This window comes from Cebus imitator, unplaced genomic scaffold (genome assembly GCF_001604975.1).
Source record: "Cebus imitator isolate Cc_AM_T3 unplaced genomic scaffold, Cebus_imitator-1.0 Scaffold486, whole genome shotgun sequence".
NCBI classification, from domain to species: domain Eukaryota; kingdom Metazoa; phylum Chordata; class Mammalia; order Primates; family Cebidae; genus Cebus; species Cebus imitator.
Window position 1 is genome coordinate 1489550 of NW_016107801.1, and position 20771 is coordinate 1510320.

Sequence of the window (20771 nt, forward strand, 5' to 3'; positions counted from 1 at the left end):
AGGATGGATGGAGGGATGGGAGGATGGATGGAGGGATGGGAGGATGGGTGGAGGAATGTGAGAGGGATACATAGAGGATGAATACAGGGAGGAATGGAGAGATGGGTGGGGGATGGAGGGATGCATTTAATGGGTGGAGGGATGAATAGAGAGATGGATGAGTGGGTGAATGGAAAGACTGGTGGGAGAATGGATGGAGGGATAGATGGAGGGATGGCCTGAAGGATGGATGGGGAATAATGGATGGAGGGATGGGTTGAGAGGTGGGAGAGGATGGAGGGATGTAGGGGGGATGGGTGGAGGGAGGGATGGATAGAGGGGAGAGTGAAGGAATGGAGGGTGGAAGGATGGAGGGATGGGTGAAAGAATGGATGGATGGAAGGATGAAGGGATGGGTGGAAGGATGGGTGGAGGGACGGATGGAGGGCGGGATGGATGGGGGAGGGATGGGTGGAAGAATGGATTCCAGGATGGGTGGAGGGCTGGATGGAGGGAGGGATGGAGGGGGGGATGGATGGAGGGATGAGTGGAGAAATGTGGGAGGGATGGAGGGATGGGATGAGGGATGGATGGATGGAAGGATTGGGTAGCAGGATACGGGAGGGATGGATGGAGGGAGGGATGGATGGAGGGGCAGGTGGAGGGATGATGGGCAGACTCCAGCCTTGGGTGGAGCTCCTTTGAAGGAGAAGCTTCAGTCTATCTCTGGGGCACTGGCTGTGGAATGAGGGCTCCTTGGGCCTTGGACCTTTTGATGAAAAGTACTGAGACTTTGCAGCAGGTCCTGGTGTTTTGTTGGGGAAACCTGGACTGAGAAGGTGCCTGGTCTGGCTACATGTGGTTCTCTGGGGAGGCCTGTATGGAAGAAACAGTCTTGAGTGAGAGGTAAACTCTCAAGCCATTCCACTGTGGCATGTAACATGCTGAACATGCATTCCTGTTCAGAAACCAGGTGCTGGGGCTGCCCAGTCAATGAAGACACCAGTTTGATGAGGGCAGCTCTGCAGAAACCCAGAAGGGGACACTGGGCTCGTCACGGAGTCAGATTGTCCTGTGCTGCTGCCCTTGAAATCATTATTTATCAGCAGAAAACAAAAGCCAACCTCTCAGCTGGAGGCACAGGAGAAGGTGGACCTGGGTTTGAATCTGAACTCTGCCAGCTGCACAACCTTGGCCAAGTCCCTCAAGCTCTGTGAGCTGATCTCATCTGTGGCACAGTACGATGACAGTACCCGCCTCCTAGGGTGTGGGCGGTCCTGCCTCAGGGCCTGGGTGCAGGAAGGTGCTGAGTGGTAGCTGGAGCATCACTCGTGGCATGAGTGACTGGGCAGAGAAGCCAGAGGGGAAGGCCAGCCATGCTGCCCACACAATGGTGGCCACCTGTCTACCCATCCCTCCCCGCCCATCCCTCAACCCATCCCTCTCACATTCCTCCACTCACCCCTCCATTATCTGTCCCGCCCTCTATCCATCCCTCCACCCATCCCTCCACCCATCCCTCCATCCATCTGTCCATTCATCCCAGAGGTCTCCTCTCTGGGGCCCCAAGGATCCAAGAGTCTCTGGGCTTCCAGGACCTCCAGGGTGTGTGGAGACACTTCCAACTGCCCTTTCTTCCTTTAAGTCAGATTCGGGCTCTCCAGGTTCCATTCCTCAGCCTTGCTACTCCTGCCTGAACTGAGGGCCCGCGTTGGCACCACAGTGGGGTGGGGTGCGATGTGTGTGCACGTGGGCTCCAGGGCTTTGTGCTCTGTTGCTGACTCAGTAGCCACGTGTTCTAGACATCAGATCATTTCCCCTCCCTCGTCACCTACCCACCCAAATCAGTGCATCCAGGGACAGCAGAAGGTTCTAGGCGTGAAAAGCCCTTGCAGCAGCGGCATGTATTTGGGGGTGCACACAGATGTCGGTGAGACTTGGCTTTTGGACTTGGCTTTTCCATGTGCTGCTAGTGACCTCGGGCAGCTCACCAATGTGCTTGTTGAGTCAGTTTCTACGTTGGACCACTCAGTACAATAACAGTGATGAGAAGTGATGGAGTGGCTCGGTCAGCCACTCAGACTCAAGACAGGATTGGCTAACACCACGATGAATGCTGTTAAAATATAATGAGCCGGAAGTGCCAACGTGTGATGTAAGTGCAATCCTTTTTTTTTTTTTTTGAGATAAGTCTTACTCTTGTCGCCTGGGCTGGAGTGGAGTGCAATGGCGTGAATCTGAGCTCACTGCAACCTCTGCCTCCTGGGTTCAAGCGATTCTCCAGCCTCAGCCTCCTAAGTACTGTAGCTGGGATTATAGGCATGCAGCACCACACCCAGCTAATTTTGTATTTTTAGTAGAGATGGGGTTTCTCCACGTTGGTCAGACTGGTCTCGAACTCCCAATTTCAGGTGATCCGCCTGCCTTGGCCTTCAAAAGTGCTGAGATTACAGGCGTGAGCCACTGCAGCCAGCCCTGTAAGTGCAATCTTATGTAGTATAACGTCAATTCACAGAGCAGTTAAAGTATGCCACAAGTCAATAAATAAGATTATATTGCCTTTTATTGTTTTTTTGAGATGGGGTCTCACTCTGTCAGCCAGGCTGGGGTGTGGCGGTATGATCTCAGCTTGATGCAATCTCTGCTTCTGGGCTCACGTGATCCTACCACCTCAGCCTCCCAAGTAGCTGGGTCTACAGGCGTGCACCTCCATGCTAGGCTAATTTTTGTATTTTGGTGGAAACAGTGTTTCACCATGTTGCCCAGGCTGGTCTTGAACTCCGGAAATCAAGGGATCTGCCCGCCTCAGCCTCCCAAAATGCTGGGATTAAAGGCATGAGCCACCACATCCAGCCTCTGATTACATTGCCCCCCCCCCTTTTTTTTTTTTGAGATGGAGTCTTGCACCGTTGCCCGGGCTGGAGTGCAGTGGCACGATCTCCGCTCACTGCAACCTCTGCCTTCTGTCTTCCTGAGTAGTTGGGGTTACAGGTGCTCGCCACTACGCCCAACTAATTTTTTGTATTTTTCGTAGAGATGGGGTTTCACCATTTGGTCAGGCTGGTCTCGAACTCCTGGCCTCATGATTTGCCTGCCTTGGCCTCCCATAGTGCTAGGATTACAAGCGTGAGCCAGTGCGCCGGGCTATATTGCCTTTTATAAGCTGCCTCTGGATCTGTTTAACGCATCTGTGGCTTCCCTGAAAGAACATATTGGATTAAAAAAAATAATATATTGGATTTAAAAATCATAGTTATAGCCAGGCACGGTGGCTTACACTTGTAATCCCAATACTTTGGGAGGCTGAGGTGGGTGGTTCACGAGGTCAAGAGTTTGAGATCAGCCTGACCAACATGGTGAAACCTCATCTCTACTAAAACTACCAAAATTAGTCATGCGCAGTGGTGGGTGCCCGAATCCCAGCTGCTCAGGAGGCTGAGGCAGGAGAATCACTTGAACCCAGGAGGCGGAGGTTGTAGTGAGCCGAGATTGCACCACTGCACTCAAGCCTGGGTGACAGAGCATGACTCCATATTAAATAAAATAAAAATCATAGTTCTAGTGATTTGCTAGATTTCACCTCCAGCGAGGCAGGAGCCCAGAGAGTGCTCATCTGTGCAGAAGAGAGACAGGGTGTCACTGCGGACTGACTGGGTCCTTGCTGGCTGCAGAGGACAGGTGGAAGGCTGGAAGTGTGTCCAAGGAGAGGGGGCCTGGGCTTGGTGGGGGCAGGACAGGAGGGGGCAGAGCTGGACAGAACGTGAAGGTGAACTGCTGGTACTCGCCACCCACATGGCTGCCAGGGAGAACGGGAGAGGAACTCAGAAGGACGCTGCGGTTTATTGGTCAATGCCTGAGGTCATGGTAACACTTACTTCCTTTGTGGTTTAAAAATCACCTCCTGCCCAAGCCCCAGTCCAGGCCGACCTAGTTCTCCCGTGCCTGTCCCTCCATCTTCCAGGTCACCCTCTCCCAGTCAGCACAACCGGGCTCCATCTTTGGATGTCAACTCAAGCCTCGGTTTCTCCTGGAAGCCTAGACACCCCCTCCCCGGGTGTGCCCCGCCTCGTGCCCTCCTGCAGCGCCTGTGAACCTCCCCCATACTTGGGGTATGTGGTCCTTGCTGGTACTTCTCACTCCCTGGTTTCATCAACTCAGCTGGCCGGGCAGCTGCGCACTGGCAGTCTGTGTATGCAGCGCCCCCTGGAGCCCATCTCCGCGGTGTGACAGCACTCTCGCCCCCTGGAGGTGTGCGGCAGGCAGTCCTGGAGGAAGTCCTGAGTCCAAGAGGGCGAGGATCTTCTGGAACAGGGTCCCCTCTATTAGTCTTCCCAGCATGTGCCTTGAGTAGATGCAATTTTGACCTGCTCATTACACCCATGCTAAAGGTTACAAAGGGAGTTCCTGCCCTATTTTCTTTACCTTTTATTTTCGAGACAGGGCCCTACTTCGTCGCCCAGGCTGGTCTTTTTTTTTTTTTTTTTTTGAGACGGAGTTTCGCTCTTATTACCCAAGCTGGAGCGCAATGGCGCGATCTCGGCTCACCGCAACCTCCGCCTCCTGGGTTCAGGCAATTCTCCTGCCTCAGCCTCCTGAGTAGCTGGAACTACAGGCACGCACCACCATGCCCAGCTAATGTTTTGTATTTTTGGTAGAGACGGGGTTTCACCATGTTGACCAGGATGGTCTCGATCTCTTGACCTCGTGATCCACCCGCCTCGGCCTCCCAAAGTGCTGGGATTACAGTCGTGAGCCACCGCGCCCGGCCCCAGGCTGGTCTTAAACTCCTGGACTCAAGCCATCTGTCTGCCTGAGCCTCCCAAAGTGCTGGGATTACAGATGTGAGCTGCTGCGCCTCGCCCCACCAAGCTTTTATTCATTCACATCCATCCTGCCCTCAGAGCCACCGAGGATTCACTTGCACTCACAGGGCCGGTGAGTGTCCCCACGATGCTGATCAGGACTTGGGAACCAGGGAGGCCTGAGTGGCTCAGGGCCACCATGGGAGGTCTGTGTCTCCTGACCAGGCTCCTCTCAAGGCTCAACCCCAGATTTTCCGTGCAGCCCCGCCTGGGTGCAGCCAGGTGCCCGGTGGTGACAGCACCACCAGGGGGCAGCAGGTGCCCATGGCATTGTTGGCAGGCAGCTGCCTGGGTCCCACACCTGGCCGGTCCTCTTGGCCAGAGCAGGCAGGCCGAGGATTGTGAGGACAGATGCCCCCTTCTTGCTGAGGGAGCTGCCTGGGGAAGCAGACACTTGGTGCATCACTGTGCTGTACTCTGGGAGAGGGGTTGGGAGAGCCGGTAGCTCTTCCTCTGGGAGCCCTTTCTGTCCCAGGACCGTGGGAAGCCTTTGAATAATTTATCTGTCCATTCTTCACGTGCAAGTCCAGCAGGAGAGGCGGAGTCTCCCCACTCTACAGCCAAGGGGATGAGGCTTTGCATGAGGAGGCATCAGTGGGGGCTCTCAGATGGTGCTGGAGGGACCGGCTCAGGTTCCACTCTTGGCTTTCTGATTTCTTAGGGAGATGCTGACGGGTCCACCTGCTGCCCCATCTTCCTCTGGTGAGGAAGGCTCTCCTGCTTGCCCTAAAGGTGCCCACTGCTGCTTCTGCAGGGAAAGGCAAGAGACAGGAGCCGCCAGCTCACCTGTCACCTGGCCTGAGTTTACTGCCACAGGGGCCAGCTCCTTCCTGACCTCTCTGTGTGGGCCAGACCCTAATCTGGGACCGCCTACTTCCACCTCAAGTGGAGAGGGCGCAAGTGTGACTCTCTGCAGAGGCCAATTCCTGGGACAGGACCCCGATTGGAGGCCCGGGGCCCAGGGGACAGTCGCTGGGCTCGCATACCCCCGTTCTGGCCCCTGCACCGGGAAGACAAGGGTTAAGGGGTCTGGGAGTGCTGCCCAGTGCTGTCCCGACTTGTACAGGCCCAGGGTTCCACCGGAGTCCAGGGTGGGAGCCCTCAAGAAACCGCACCCGGCTGAGCTGGTCTCAGAGAACGGCTTGGACTTGCCCGGTGTCCCCCAGTGAATCAGCAGTGAAAACCCGCGGTTCCCGGCAGCTGAGCCAGGATCCATATAATTTCAGTTGCAGAATCTGTTTATGTCCTTGAAGCCCCTCCCACCGCCACACGTAGCCAGCTGGACAGAACGCACCCCCCAGGGTGTGGCCCAGAAGGGAGATGGGGCGGATTCGCATGGGGGCCGGCTGCGACCCTGGGCCAGAGAGCACCTTCCCGCTCTCACTTGGGTCACAGATTCCGCCCTGGACGCCAGGAACTGCCTGCTGGGCAGCTGCGACTGGCCAGGACTCTGGGCCAAAAGCTGGGGAATCCTGGCCTTTGTGCAGGGTCGGGGGTCTTCCTGCGGGCCCCCGGCCAGGAAAAGGGCGGAGGACAGGAAGAGGGCTCTGGGGGTCCTGGGCCGCCGCGCCTTCAGCCTCAGCCTCGGGTATCCCGCCGGAGCGGCTTGATGGGCCAAGGGGGCTCAGGAAGCTTCGGCCCAGCCCGGGGGCCCCCTCCCGAGTCTGTCCTTTCCGAGCGGCCACGCGAGGGCGCCCAGCGCCACAGGGGCCACCTCCTGACCTCCAGAAAGGTCCAAAGGCACCCGGGAGGGACGCCCGGCCGTCACTCCACGGGCGAGGTCGCTCACCCAGGGAGAAGGGCGCCCCAAAGTCCAGGCGCCCTGGGAGAAAGTCGGCGGCACCCGGGCCTGCGCCGCAGCCCCCGCCCACCGCAACTTTGGCTGGCGGTCCCGGGGCAGGAAGTGGGGGGGCGGGGGCGGCGCTTGGGGCGCGGGGAGGCGCCAGGCGAGCGCTCCGGCCCCGCCCCTGCCCCGCCCGGCCGTGGCCGCGCCTCCTGCGCCCCCAGCGCCCCGGAGCCCCGGAGCCGCGGAGTCGTCGAGTCGCAGCGCCGGGCGCGGAGACCGCGGGCGGGACGAACAAAGCGGCGGCGACGCGGGCGGCCCAGGCCCGGGACGCGCGGAGCGAGCGACCCCGCCGGGCCTTTGTCTCGGGCGGGGCAGGAGCAGCGGCGGCCGCGGGGCGCCCCGAGCGCAGAATGCGGCGCCCGGCGGCGGGGATCGGGGAGAGCTGTGGCGGCTGGCGGCGTGGAGCCCGGCCCGGGGCCGGCGGGCGCGCGTGTGTGTGAAGCGGGGGTCCGACGCGCTGCCCCTGGCCCGCCCCGCGGGCCGCACGTGGGCGGGAGCGGCGGCCCGAGAGCAGCTCGGGGAGGAGGAGGAGGAGGAGGAGGAAGAGGAGGGGACGCGCGGCGGCGCAGCGGGGACCCGGGGCCGCCCGCACGAAGCCCCGCCCCGGCCCCGAGCCCGGCGCGAGCGGGCGGGATGCCCCGCGGCCGCCGCACTTTGGCTTGCGCGCTGCCCTGAGCCGGTCAGGCCCGCGGGCGCCATGGAGCAGTGGCGGCAGTGCGGCCGCTGGCTCATCGACTGCAAGGTCCTGCCGCCCAACCACCGGGTGGTGTGGCCCTCGGCCGTGGTCTTCGACCTGGCGCAGGCGCTGCGCGACGGGGTGCTCCTGTGCCAGCTGCTGCACAACCTCTCCCCCGGCTCCATCGACCTCAAGGACATCAACTTCCGGCCGCAGATGTCCCAGGTGAGCGACCGGCTCGGCTAGAGGGCCCCGGGCTTCGGCTTTCGCGCTGCCGGACGCGCGGACGGAACGCGGGGGCTGGGGCGGCCGGGCTCTGGGACGCGGGCGGGCGGCGGGAGGGGCGATGGAGGGAGGGCGTGACCCGGGGCCTCGGAGCCGCGACCTCGGGAGGCGCGAAGTTGGCAAAGTCCCTCCAGCCCGGGACGCGCCGCCGCCGCCCGCGGGCACTGCTCAGGTCCCGGGTGCGCCGGTTCCGCGGTCTGCGCCGCCCGGGATGGGGGAGACTCTGGCGTCCGTGCCCTGCTCGTGTCCCCTCCGTCACCAGGGAGGCTGCCGAGCCCTGTGTGCGCCTCGTGGGGCTCATCCTCGGGCCTCGCGCCTGCCAGCCGGACGCCGGAGGAAGAGCGGGCGCGATCGCCGCGCCTGCCCGGGGCGCGGCTGCTGGCCCCGGGAGGGGCGTGGGGCGGGAGCCCTCGGGGCCGGAGGGAGCCGGTGCGCCCCGGGCACTGCCCCCTCGCCGGCCTCCGCCTTTCAGGACCCGGGTTCGGGTCGGGCCGCCTCTAGGATCTCCGGGGCCGGACCACTTGGCGCCAGTCGGGGCCCCCTTCGTTTCCCCGACACCCCCGCCCCTCCGTCGGGTGCTGAGGGTGGCCTTTGTCGCGGCGGAGGCACGCGTGCGGCCGCAGGGCCAGGCAGGAAAATGTCTGCCCCGCTGAACAGAGCTGTTTTTCTTGGCCTCTTAAAGGGAACTTGGTTAAGACTTGAGCAGAATTGAGGCTTCCGTCCTGTCCTCTGGGGGTCTCGGAATCCTTATCAGGAGCAGCTTAGAAGAGGTGGGGGGAGGCAGAGGGAGTGCCAGCCGGGTCCAGCCAGCACCCACGAGGTGCGACCCTCCAGTGGGCTCGGCCGCTCCTCACTGCACGCAGCAACTCCACGTGGACAGGGACCATTCACCAGTGGGATGTGCTACCCGGGAAGGAGGGAGAGTGAGTCACCAACCGTTCCAAGCTGGGCTGGGAGGCCACTGCCCTTTGGCGGTGACTGCGTTTCCTAGGAGACTGGGCCTTCTCTGCCGGGTTGGGGGCGCTGACAAAGGCCAGCCCTGAGGGGATCGGGCCACCCTCCCACTCGGTAATGATTACCCAATTACCCAGGAGCGCCAGGGCCGGCTCAGCAGGAGCCCTCAGGGGCCTCCCTGGAGCCAGCCCCTCTTCCTGCAGTGTCAGGTTTGAGTGGCAGGGGTGGCAGTCACGGCTGCAGAGGGCTTCCCCAGATCTGTCCTCTCACCTGTTCTCAGAGCCCCACTGGGACTGGGAAGTCGACTCCATCTTCTGGTGGGAGAAACTGCAGAGATGGGCAGCTGTGGGGAGCAAGGCTGGGCCTCAAACCAATGCAGTGGCCTTTGATGTGAGTTGCAGGGGCTGCCCAGGCTGACTTGCTCCAGCGAGATTCAGTCTGGGGCTCAGGGCAGAGGCAGGGCAGCTGGGTCAGCACAGAGGAGGCTTGGAAGGAAGCCAGCCTTGCCTGGTAGACTCTCCCCTGCTGTGGTTTGGGAAGATGGGAAGAGGAGGGGGCCCTGGCTGTGGCTGGTGGCTTGGCTCAGCCCCTGCACTGGAAGTTCGAGTCTCTGGAACCATCGGCCAGGCAGCAGTACTGACCCTGACGCAGGCCCCTTGAGCCCTGCTGTCGGGCCGGTGGAGGGGTGTCTAGGGAGCCTGCAGCTGGGCTGGTAGAGGATGTCTAGGGGCCAGGGCGGTAGGAGGCCCAGAGGAGTATGTGTCTGTGTGGCTCTGGGCTCTGACTGAATCCTGGCACTGTCCCATCCCATGTAGGCAGTGACCTCCAGTGCCTCAGTTTCCCCATGTGTGTCATGAGAACAGTCATAGCAGTTCCCTCTTAGCCATGCTGGGAGGATTTGCTGAGGGCAGGCACAGAAGCCATGCCCTTAGCACAGTGCCCAGAAAATGAACATCACCTGGCCCTTGACACGTTTTGCCCTTTGTAGCTGAGGGCAAGCTCGTCCTCCACTCCTCCGTCTCGTGGAGGGTGGGCCACCTGTGGTATGGCTGTTGTCTGCACAGGGACAGCTGCAGGTGCTCCCTTAAGCCTCACATTGGCTGTGACAGCCCCATCTGTACATTCACACGTGGAGAAACCACTTTACCTCGCCTGGCTGCATAGGGGTTGGGAGAAGGACTTTATTTTTCTGCCTGGCTACTGTCTGTTATCTGGGAAACTCACATTTCTTTTTTCCTTTTTTTTTTTGAGACGGAATCTTTCTCTGGAGTGCTGTGCCACCATCTCGGCTCAATGTGACCTTCACCTTCCAGGTTCAAGCGATTCGCCTGCCTAGCCTCCTGAGTAGCTGGAGCTATAGGTGTGCACCACCATGCCCAGCTATTTTTTTTTTTTTTTGAGACAAGAGTCTTGCTCTGTGGCCTAGGCTGGAATGCAGTGGCGCCATCTAACTCACTGCAGATTCCACCTCCTGGATTCAAGCAATTCTCCTGCCTCAGCCTCCTGAATAGCTGGCATTACAGGTGCCTGCCACCACAACCGGCTAATTTTTTGCATTTTTTTTTTTGAGACGGAATTTCGCTCTTATAGCCCAGGCTGGAGTGCAATGGTGCGATATCGGCTCACCCCAACCTCTGACTCCCAGGTTCAAGTGATTCTCCTGCCTCAGCCTCCCAAGTAGCTCCTATTACAGGCATGCACCACCATGCCTTGCTAATTTTGTATTTTTAGTAGAGATGGGGTTTCTGCATGTTGGCCAGGCTGGTTTTGAACTCCCAACCTCAGGTGATCCCCTTGCCTTGGCCTCCCAAAGTGCTGGGTTTACAGGTGTGAGCCACGGTGCCCGGCCTACACCCAGTCATTTTTTGTACTTTTAGTAGAGATGAGGTTTCACCCTGTGGCCCGGGCTGGCCTCAAACTCCTGACCTCAGGTGATACCCTGGCCCCGGCTCCCAAAGTGCTGGGTTTACAGGTGTGAGCCACCGCGCCTGGCCGAAACTCACATTTCTTTTTTTTTTTTTTTTTCTGAGACGGAGTTTCACTCATGTTACCCAGGCTGGAGTGCAATGGCGCGATCTTGGCTCACCACAACCTCCGCCTCCTGGGTTCAGGCAATTCTCCTGCCTCAGCCTCCTGAGCAGCTGGGATTACAGGCACGCGCCACCATGCCCAGCTAATTTTTTGTATTTTTGGTAGAGATGGGGTTTCACCATGTTGACCAGGATGGTCTTGATCTCTTGACCTCGTGATCCACCCGCCTCGGCCTCCCAAAGTGCTGGGATTACAGGCTTGAGCCACCGCGCCCGGCCAGAAACTCACATTTCTTAAGGGGTGAGGGTGGGGAGGGAAGATCTCATCTTCACCCATGGTGGTTTGGGTCATGGAAAAATCACATCTGCCCTTTCTTACCTGCCCTGCTGTGGGCCAAGCACAACGCTAGGTGGGGGTTGCCGCCTGTGTTTGATAGGTGAGGCCGTCAGGCTTCAGAGAGCTTGAGTGACTCCCCGCTGCCCCCAACCCTCTCACCCAGATCAGTAAGTGACAAAACCAACATAGGGATTGCAGTCTCCCTCCCAGGACTGTTTAAATAAATGGTGACTTCGGCCGTTCCTAAGCTGCTCTCTTGCAGATTCTGAGATATGTCCCGGACTCCTTCTTGGGTTATCACGATGTGTGTCTGTTTTCGTGGGGTGGCTGGAGCTGGGGGTAGGGGCCTGTGATCCCTGGCTGGTGAGTTGCAGGGCCCCTTGCGAGCACAGGCCGGGGAGTCTCCCACCTCCCTGCCGGTCCTGACATGTCTGGCCTGGAGGGCTCTGTGATGTTCCCTCCTTCTGGAATTTCCCCTGGCTTCTCCTGGTGGCATCCTAGTTTCAGAGGACTTGGAGTACCCCTCCCACGTTGAGTTTAATCTAGGCTGGGTTGTTTGCCTTGATGGAGCGTCATAGCAATGTGCATTTATGCAGCATCTGCTGTGTGCAGAGCTGGGGCTCGGAGGTGGCCTGTTGCCCACTTGCTTATCTCCCCTCAAGCTGGCAGGATCTACTGTATTTTATTTTATTTTTTATCCAAAGTGCCTGGAAGCCCCGTGGGTTTAATTAAACTCATTGGGTATGGTCACAGTTTGCCGACCCTAACAAGAGACCGGGTATGTCCAGAGCAGCTTCGGTCGGGAGGTCCTGAGGTTGCCTGTGCTAGCATCCGCAGTTTGCACCGTTAGGGCCCCACCCGCCCAGGCTCTGCCTTGCCCACGTCACCCTGGAGGCCTCCTCCCCATAAAACAGATCAGGGAGCCACTGCTGGGACACCATGCACAGGCTTGGTCCTGGGTGTGCCAGAGGATGCCCCCACCTCCACCTTAGCCCCCCTGCTCCCTGCCTCTTCCTGGACATACCAGCCTGGCGACGTTTTTGGCACCCCCCTCCAGGGCCTTTTCCATGTGTGCCGTCATGAGCTGTGCCCTTGCTGGAAGAAGACCTTTCCTTCTAGCCCGGTTCTTCCTGTAGGAGCTGGTGTAGGGGCTGCCTCCCCTTGGCAGCCTCCTTGGGTTTCACCCTGTCCCCACCCTGTCCTGCATGTGCTTCAAGCCTCAGTCTCACCCCCCAGTGCTCCAGGCGTCTCTTTGGCCTCATCCTCTCCACTCTTTGTTTCATTACATGGTACTTTTGTTGCTCGTTCTGCAAAACTCAGTGGCCAGACAGCTGGAGGGTGTGAAGGGTGATCCTGAAACAAAGAGACCGAGTATTTCCGGAGCACCTTCGTGTGGCTGCCCCCTCCAGGCCTGTGCCCCTTCAAGGCAGGGCCACGGCTGGGCTTGCTCCTCTCTGGGTCCCTCGGAGCCTGGCCTCCCTCTGTTCGTTTACCGCTTCGTACCTCTGTGCCTTCATTTGAGGAATAATTCCTGAATCCCTGCCACGTGCCACACGGGCTTTGTGCCTGCGAGGGAGGGAGGAGAACAGGCTGGGGCTGTCCCTGCTCTCATGAAGCTTCTGGTCACACAAGGACCCCATCGGATGTTGATGAGGTGCTTGGTGACTGAAAAGCCACATGGAAGCCCCGAAGGGCTCCTGTTGCCAGCAGAAGGGCCTTGGCTGGTGCGGCTGAGGTCCAAAACACACGGCTGCCGGGAGCAGAGGAGGGACTGCTGGTTATAAGGAAGACAAGGATGTCTTTTCTTTTTGAGGGCTTAGATTTTACTTTCTAAACAAATTTGAAAATATCTCAGTCATAGGAAAAGTTGTAAGTACAGCGCAGGTGAGCTTTTCTTGAACCATTTGAGGGTAAGTGTGGGATTCGATGCTCTGCCCCCCAAATGCATTCCTGTGTTTCCCACGAACAAGGACATTTTCCTTCATAACCAGAGCACCGCTGTCTCCATCCAGCACATGGCAGCAATCCGTGACCTGGCCACTCTTCCACAATTGTCCCAGCAAATGCCCTTCACAGCACAGAGCAGCCTCCGGACCCTGGGCTGCCTGTGGCTGTGTCCCTCTCCGTCAGCCTGGTGCTGTTCCTCTGCCTTTCTTTGATTTTCACGACCTTGACTCTCTGGAAGGTTACAGCTTCCTCCGGTTACAGAATGTTCCCCCATTTGCAGGGTCCGGCCGCGCACCTGTAGGGGCCCCCGCACAGCCTCCACGGGGCATCCTTCTCGCCTCCAACTAGCAGGTGGCGCTGGGCTTGATGTGCCCTAGTGAGAGTGATGTGTGGAGTTTCCCTGCTAAGGTGGAGTTTGCTTGATTTCACTGTGAAGTTACTTTGTTTCCCTTTGCTGTTAACACTTTTTTTTTTTTTTTTTGAGACTGACTTGCGCTCTTGTTACCCAGGCTGGAGTGCAGTGGAACACATCTTTAAAGAAGACACTTGAGTCAGTATCCCTATCTTGACACCTGCTTCTTTTCTCCCTCCTTTCCTTCCTTTCTTTGTCCTCCCCTGCTAGTCTCTCTCTTTTCTTCCTCTTCTTCTCATCCCATCTCTGCTTTTCTTTTCCCTCCCCCCCTCTCTCATTCCATCCCTTCCTGCCATGTTTCCAGTTTGGATTACATACAGTTTCCTATTTTATTCCATGCATGTAACCCGTTACCATCATTATTGACGTTGATGCTCATATAGTCTCAGGTTTGACCAGTGGGAACCGTGTCACACTGGCCTGCCTGTGTCTTTTGAGTCCTCCTCCTCATTCTCTAAGCTGCAGAGGACATGTGAATCCTGTGCCTGACTCTCTGGCACAAGATGTTCCAGACGCCCCCTGCGTTTTCATTGTCCCAGCTTAGGAATCAGCTGTTCGTCCGAGGAGCTCTAGTGGAGAGGGGTATTTAGAAGGCAAGATTGCAGCGGGGTGGGGTGGCTCACACCTGTAATCCCAGCACTTTGGGAGGTCTAGGCGGGCAGATCATTTCAGGTCAGGAGTTCGAGACCAGCCTGCTCAACATGGTGAAACTCCATCTCTACTAAAAATACAAAAATTAGTTGGGTGTGGTGGCACATTCCTGTAGTTCCAGCTACTCGGGAGGCTGAGGCAGAATTGCTTGAACCAGGGAGGTGGAGATTGTAATGACCTGTGATCATGCCATTGCACTCCAGCTTCGGTGACAGAGTAAGATTCTGTATTTAACAAAAAAAAAAAGAAGGCAAGATCGGGTGAAGTGTGCTCAGTGCTGCTGGGTGTTCCTGCTTCCAGGTGCTCTCCATGTTCACACCTGGGGAATGGGTGTGCGTGTGTCATTTATGTATGTGTCTCTGTGTCCATATGTGTCTATACATGTTGACGTGTGTGTTTGTTTTCTGTCTATATCAGTGCTGCCAGATAAAAATATAACGTAAGCCACATCTATATTTATAGAATTTTGGTGATTGCAACAAAAAAGCCGAAAGAAATGTGTAGCACTAATTATAATAATGTATTTTAATTACGTTGTGATTTTTTTTTTTTTTTTTTTAGAAAGGGCCTCCCTCTGTCGCCCAGGCTGGAGTGCAGTGGCATAATCTCGGTTCACTGCAACCTCTGCCTCCTGGCCTTGAGCAATTCTCCTGCCGAGGCCTCCTGAGTAGCTGGGACTATAGGCACATACCACCATGCCTGGCTAATTTTTTTGGGTTTTAGTAGAGACAGGGTTTCACCGTTTTGGTCAGTCTGGTCTTGTACTCCTAACCTCAGTTGATCTGCCCGCCCCGGGCTCCCAAAGTGCCAGGATTACAGGCGTGAGCCACCGCACCCGACCCACCTGTGCATTTTCAACAGGGACATTACTGCTCCTGAGGGAGCAAAAATCAAATCTTTGGGGATAAAGAAATATTAATATTGATTACTTTTAGAGACAGGGTCTCACTCTGTTACCCAGTCTGAAGAGCAGTGGTGTGATCATGGCTCACTGCAGCCTCAAACTCCTGGGCTCAAGGGATCTTCTCGCTCTAGTCTCCCAAGTAGCTGGGACTATAGGCATGTGCCACTGTGCCCAGCTAAGGTTTTAATTTCTTGTAGAGTTGAGAGCTTGCTGTTTTGCCCGGGCCTGTCTTGAACTCGTGGGCTCAAGCGATCCTCATGCCTTGGCTTCCCAAAGTATTGGGATTATAGGCAGTGGCCACTGTAGTCAGCAAAAATCTTATTTTTGTGAATAAACTACAGGTGTGCAAGCCACACAAAATGTAGAGACAGGCTGGGCGCGGTGGCTCACGTCTGTAATCCCAGCACTTTGGGAGGCCAAGGTGGGCAGATCACCTGAGGTCAGGAGTGGTCAACATGGTGAAACCCCATCTTTACTAAAAATACAAAAAATTAGCCAGTGTGGTGGTGCACACTTGTAATTCCAGCTACTTGGGAGGCTGAGGCAGGATAATCGCTGGAACCTGGGAGGCAGAGGTTGCAGTAAGCTGAGATCACACCACTGCACTCCAGCCTGGGCAACAGATAAGATTCCATCTCAAAAAAAAAAAAAAAAAAAAAAAAAAAACAGGCCAGGCACAGCGGATCATGCCTGTAATCTCAGCACTTCGGGAGGCTGAAGCGGGTGGATCATGAGGTCAGGAGATTGAGACCATCCTGGCTAACATGCGGAAGCCCCATCTCTAGTAAAAATAGAAAAGATTAGCTGGATGTGGTGGCACACTCCCGTAATCCCAGCTAGTCAGGAGGCTGAGGTGGGAGAATCGCTTGAACCCAGGAGGTGGAGGTTGCAGTGAGCAGAGACTGTGCCACTGCGCTCCAGCCTGGGCAGCAGAGCGAGACTCCATCTCAAAAAAAGAAAAGAAAAGAAAAGAAAAAACAAAAAACCCACAGAGACAGTGCATCTGCAGTATTAAAATTTCATGCAGGGAGGGAGATTAGGAAAAATTTCTGGAAAGGCTCCTTGTGGGGACAGTAATGAAAACGAGGGTGCCCAACACTCATCTCGTGAGCACTGGTGTTCCTGCTGGCGGGGGCCGGGGAGCATGGGGTGGGGCTGGGGTGGGAGCCCCGGCTGTGAGTGACAGGGACTGACTGGGAGTGGCACTTGAAGGTTGTGCTGAGCAGAATCCCAGGCTCGGGCCTGGGGTCAGCAGGAAGGACCCTGGGGCACAAGGAGGGCATAACCTGGCATTGGTGAAGAGAGAGAGGGTTCTGTACTGAGTGTTGTGATGGCAAAAAGCCTGGCTTTGGCGTGGGCCAGGATGAGACGGGGCGTGGGGGGGATGCTGGGTGTGAGGTGTGGAGGCCACCGTGAGCAGTGACCCGAATCTGCCTGTGGTTTGGACCTTGGAGATGGGTTGGGGCCCCAGGGTCAGGGCGGTGGAGTCCTGGAGGCAGGACCTTGTGTGGGGCCAGGCATGGGTGAGCATCTGCTCCACCCCCAAACCTCTGTTGAGCCCTTTCTTGCCATGAGACCCGGAGCATGCGATGTCTCCTCCCTGGAGGAAATCTTCCTGCGCTTTCTGGTAGAATGCTGGTCCTGGCCTGGGTGGTGGGCAGCGTGATGCCCTCTTTTGAGACCTGTGGGGAAACATGTCCGTCCCTGTGTCCTGGCGATGTCTGTGGGCTGTGGCTTCCCAGTTTGAGGGGTGGGATTCCCAGGACAGCGTTGGCAACCTGTTGGGGCCAGTGTGGGAGACACTGGCTTTATGCAGATGCCCAGACCCGAGTCCCCAGCTGAGGCCCCAGCAGGCCTCCCTCCTGACTGCCCTGAGGTCATCTCCTTCCTTCCCCGTGTCCCAGCCCGGCCACTGCCATCTCTCTCTGAGAGCTGGCGGCGGCAGATGATCCAGTGCAGGGCTGGATAGTAAATATTTTAGGTTTTGTGAGCCAGACGGTGTCTGTCACGACCAGGCCACTCTGTCCGTGCAGCGTGAAGGCGGCCCTGGCTGGCCTGTGAGCGGAGGAGCACGGCTGTGTGTCAGTAACATGTATTTTTAGAGAATGAAATTTGAAATGTATATAATTTTCACATTATCGTGAAATATTATTCTTATGCTTCCTTCTCCACCCTGCTCAACCATTTAAAAATGTAACAGCCTTTTCTTGGCCTGCAGAATGTGCAGAACCAGGCGGCGGGCCCTACGAAACCAGGTGGCGGCCACAGTCTGCCGAGCCCTGTCCTAGGTTCCCCTCTTGCAGCCCCCTGTGCCGCTAGCCTGGCCTGGCCACACGTGCTGCAGCCACACACGGTTTGGCGCTCCTGCCCTGGAGGTACCAGCCCTGCTGGTGTTGTCCCGGTCGAGTCTCCCTGGCCCTTGGTGCCCCAGTGTCAGCCACGCCGGCCACCTTTCTGTGCCTCCCAGCTCAGGGCCTTTCCCCCGCAGTTCCCTGCAGGGGAACCTTCTCGCCTGGCTCACTGCTGCTGTCTGCTTAGAGGCCTGTCCTGGCAGCCTCTCCTGCCCCCAGGCCCGCTCGGGTCCCTGATGAGGGCTCTTGGTGTCCCGGGCTTTCCCCTTCCGGTCCACACAGCTGGTTGCATTGACTGATTTGTGTCGAAAGCCCTTGGCAGGGGCCAAACAGGAAGTGCTCAGGAAGAGCAAAGCTTTCTCCCAGGCCCTCTTTGTGCCAGGAAGCGGGCTGAGCACCTCCATGACCCCCACCCCTGCCCTTGGGGCAGCATAGAGGGGCCTTTGGTCCTGATGGAGGCCGGCTGCTCATGTCTGGAAGGACGCTACCGTAAAGAGATTCTTGGGAATGCTTGGAGATTCGATGAGTGGCCCGCAGGGGTGACACTGGGACCACACTCGCCTGCTCGGCCACGCTTAGAATCTTCACGGTGGCCATGTCCCTCCAGCTCAGCCTTTCTCTGAAATGGGATGACCGTGGCCACCTTACAGACTCTTGGAAAAACTTTTTTTTTTTTTTTAGACGGAGTTTCGCTCTTGTTACCCAGGCTGGAGTGCAATGGCGCGATCTCGGCTCACCGCAACCTCCGCCTCCTGGGTTCAGGCAATTCTCCTGCCTCAACCTCCTGAGCAGCTGGGACCACAGGCGTGAGCCACCATGCCCAGCCAATTTTTGTATTTTTAGTAGAGACGGGGTTTCACCATGTTGACCAGGATGGTCTTGACCTCGTGATCCACCCGCCTCGGCCTCCCAAAGTGCTGGGATTATAGGCGTGAGCCACCGCACCTGGCCTCTTGGAAAGATTTAGTGCAAAGAGCGTGTGCCTGGCGCCCAGCACGGTTTCTACCTGCAGCAGGCCCCACTGAGCCTCAGGACACAGCACCCTCACCCCAAGCCCAGTGGCTCACTCCCAGCGAGGGCAGTGGCCCTCGCCACGGCCTGCCCTCCCTCAGCATCAGAGCAGGGTGCCGTGGGTGGCCTGAGGGAGTGGCTCTCCTTCTGGGGCTGCAGCCTTACTGCCTGCCTCTCCTCTCCTCCCCTCTGGCTGCTAGTTGGGAGCTGAAGCCCTGGGCATCCTGCTGGGTGCACCTGGCCCACTGCGCTGCTGTAGTGGATGTGGTTGTGGTCACTAGTGCTAGTCTGCAGGAGGAGGCATTCTGGGGCGAGCAGAGTCGGGTCAACCAGATGGTCCTGCGACACCGAAGTCTGAGATGGGGAAGGGGAGCTGCTAATAGTCACAGGAGGACCATGGGTGACAAAGAACCTGCTGGTGACCCGGGACGAAGAAGGGGCCTCACCCCGTCTCCTGCTTCTCCCCAGGGCCTCCCGGGCTGGACCGGGCGGGAGGTGGGGCACATGCAGGCTTTGCCGGGTCCACAGCAGGATGTGCTAGTCCTCAGCAAATGTGGTATTTAGATCCCTGGAAGCAGGGTGATGGCGGAGAGCTTCCTGGAGGAGGTGACACTTGAGATGCCCTGAAAAGTAGATGGCTTTTGGTAGCTAAGGGTTGGAGGCAGGTGGGTGTTCTGTGTGGCCAAGGGCTGGCAGCGCTGCCACACGGCTTCATTCCAGATCATGGCTGGAAGGGGTGTTGCCGTTTTTGAAATCTGTTTTCCAGTAGCAGTTGGGGCAGAGGAAGCTGCTTGCCGGCAGCTCTGATGATTAGAGACCGAAGGCGGCAGTAGCCGCCGCTCACTGCAGAGCTTGACCGGGCTGGCACCGGGCCACCTGCTTGGTGTCCTTCCTTCTGCCTTGCAGGGGATGGTGTTTCCCTGCAGCAGATGATGAGTCTGAGACCCAGAGAGATGCGTGATAGAAGGTTCCAGAGAGGTGGCCATGTCCCACGGCTGGCCGGGCAGCTGCGTGGTCATCAGCCTCTGTGGTGTCAGGATTGGGGGCAGCACCCCAGTGTCCTGGGGAAAGATCCTGTGTCCAGGGCTCCTCTGCCCTGACATGCACCCTTTCTCCGCCCTGGGAGGGTTTGTTTCAGGACTGCCCAGCACTGGCACCTCCCCTGGTCCTCGGAAGACCCTGTGTGGCACCAGATGGGGGCGGCTCTGTCCCGGTTAATGGATGAAGGAGGGGACAGGTGATGAACCAGTCTGGAGGTCGCGCAGCTGTGTGGGGATTGAGGCCCTGTGCCAGCCCTGGCATGTCTCTGGCCTCTGGAGTGCCATTTGCTCCACCCGCCCACCCAGCAAAATGGGCCCTTGGGTTGGTGGGAGGTTGGGAGACAGAGAGCCAGGTGCCGGAGTCCAGAGATGGCGCCAGGCCTGACTGGCGCTGCCCTCTGGCCACGTGGCTTCTGGGCCTGGGCCTCCTGCTCCTGGGTGGCTGGCGGCCCAGCCTGTGTTCCCTCCACTCTGCCCTCCACTGCACCCTGTTTGCCATGCACCGCTCTTGGCATTGAGCAGGAGAGGCAGAAAACCTGTGCTGGTGTCGCTGGCTTTCCGGGCCGCAGAATGAGGATGAATGGAGAGAGGAAGATGGCACTTCCGGATGAGAGAGAAGGCAGGCAGGAGGCAGGGCTGCCCTCAGGTGACTGGTAGGCTCCCTGACAGGTACCAGGGCGTTAGGGCGTGCAGCTGGCACCACCTTCCCTCATCACCAGCACCTGTGCTCCCCGAATGCTGTTTCAACTGAGTGAGTTCAGCTGGGGCCTGCTGGGGAGCTCGGGGCCCTGGCGAAGTCAGCTGGCTGACAGCAGGAGGTCCTGTGGGCCCGAGGTCAGTGGTGGGGCCCTGTGACAGGGCCGGGGGCGGGGCTGGGCCCGGGTCAGTGCCCGGCTGCCTGTCCTCCAGGCTCTGTGTCTCTGCGGCAGGAAGTCTGCACCGGCTCATCCTCCCGGCCTGTCAACATCCTCTGTCCAAGTTCCGGATGGCTGTGGCGTCCGCTCCTTCCTGCTGCCCTGGAAGCCGAGCCGTCCTCATGCAGCCTCTGCCTGGGGACCCGTCTGCTCTGGGCCTGGCCTGAAGTGTGGTTGGGCATTGGGCGGCCGACACTTTCCTGGGGTGGAGATGGCACAGCATTGAGCCCTCCAACACCCGTGTTCAGATCCTGCCTCAGCGTGTCCTGGCTGTCCCATGGTACCTCTGGGCCCTGCCACCTCCTCTGTCAAAGGGGCTAGAAGCCCCTCCCAGGGGTTGGCTGGGGACCCGGCTCTTAGCCAGGTGCCTGGCAAGTGGGAAGTGCTTGGCAGATGTGCCCCCCATCCCTGCAGGGTGGAGCCATGAGTCCCCTCTCCGACACTCCCACCCCAGGACACCCCCACCCCAGGACACCCCCACCCCAGGACACCCCCACCCCAGGACACTCCCACCCCAGGACACCCCCACCCCAGGACCCTCCATCCCAGGACACCCCCACCCAGAACACCCC

At 58.2% G+C, this 20771-nt stretch overlaps 1 protein-coding gene across 6 annotated transcripts in view; it reads left to right on the plus strand.

Annotated features, from left to right (window-relative positions):
- The first annotated feature begins 7295 nt into the window (after positions 1–7295).
- The window catches only part of VAV2 (vav guanine nucleotide exchange factor 2), a 224166-nt gene continuing 210690 nt past the window's right edge, over positions 7296–20771 (plus strand). For 5 of the 6 annotated variants that reach the window (XM_017513104.2, XM_017513102.2, XM_017513101.2 and 2 more), the window contains exon 1: positions 7296–7588. In XM_017513104.2, the coding sequence (XP_017368593.1) occupies positions 7385–7588 (204 nt within the window). In that variant the 5' untranslated portion in view covers positions 7296–7384. The remainder of the gene's footprint in view (positions 7589–20771) is intronic. The other variant, XM_017513105.2, reaches the window with a different exon arrangement.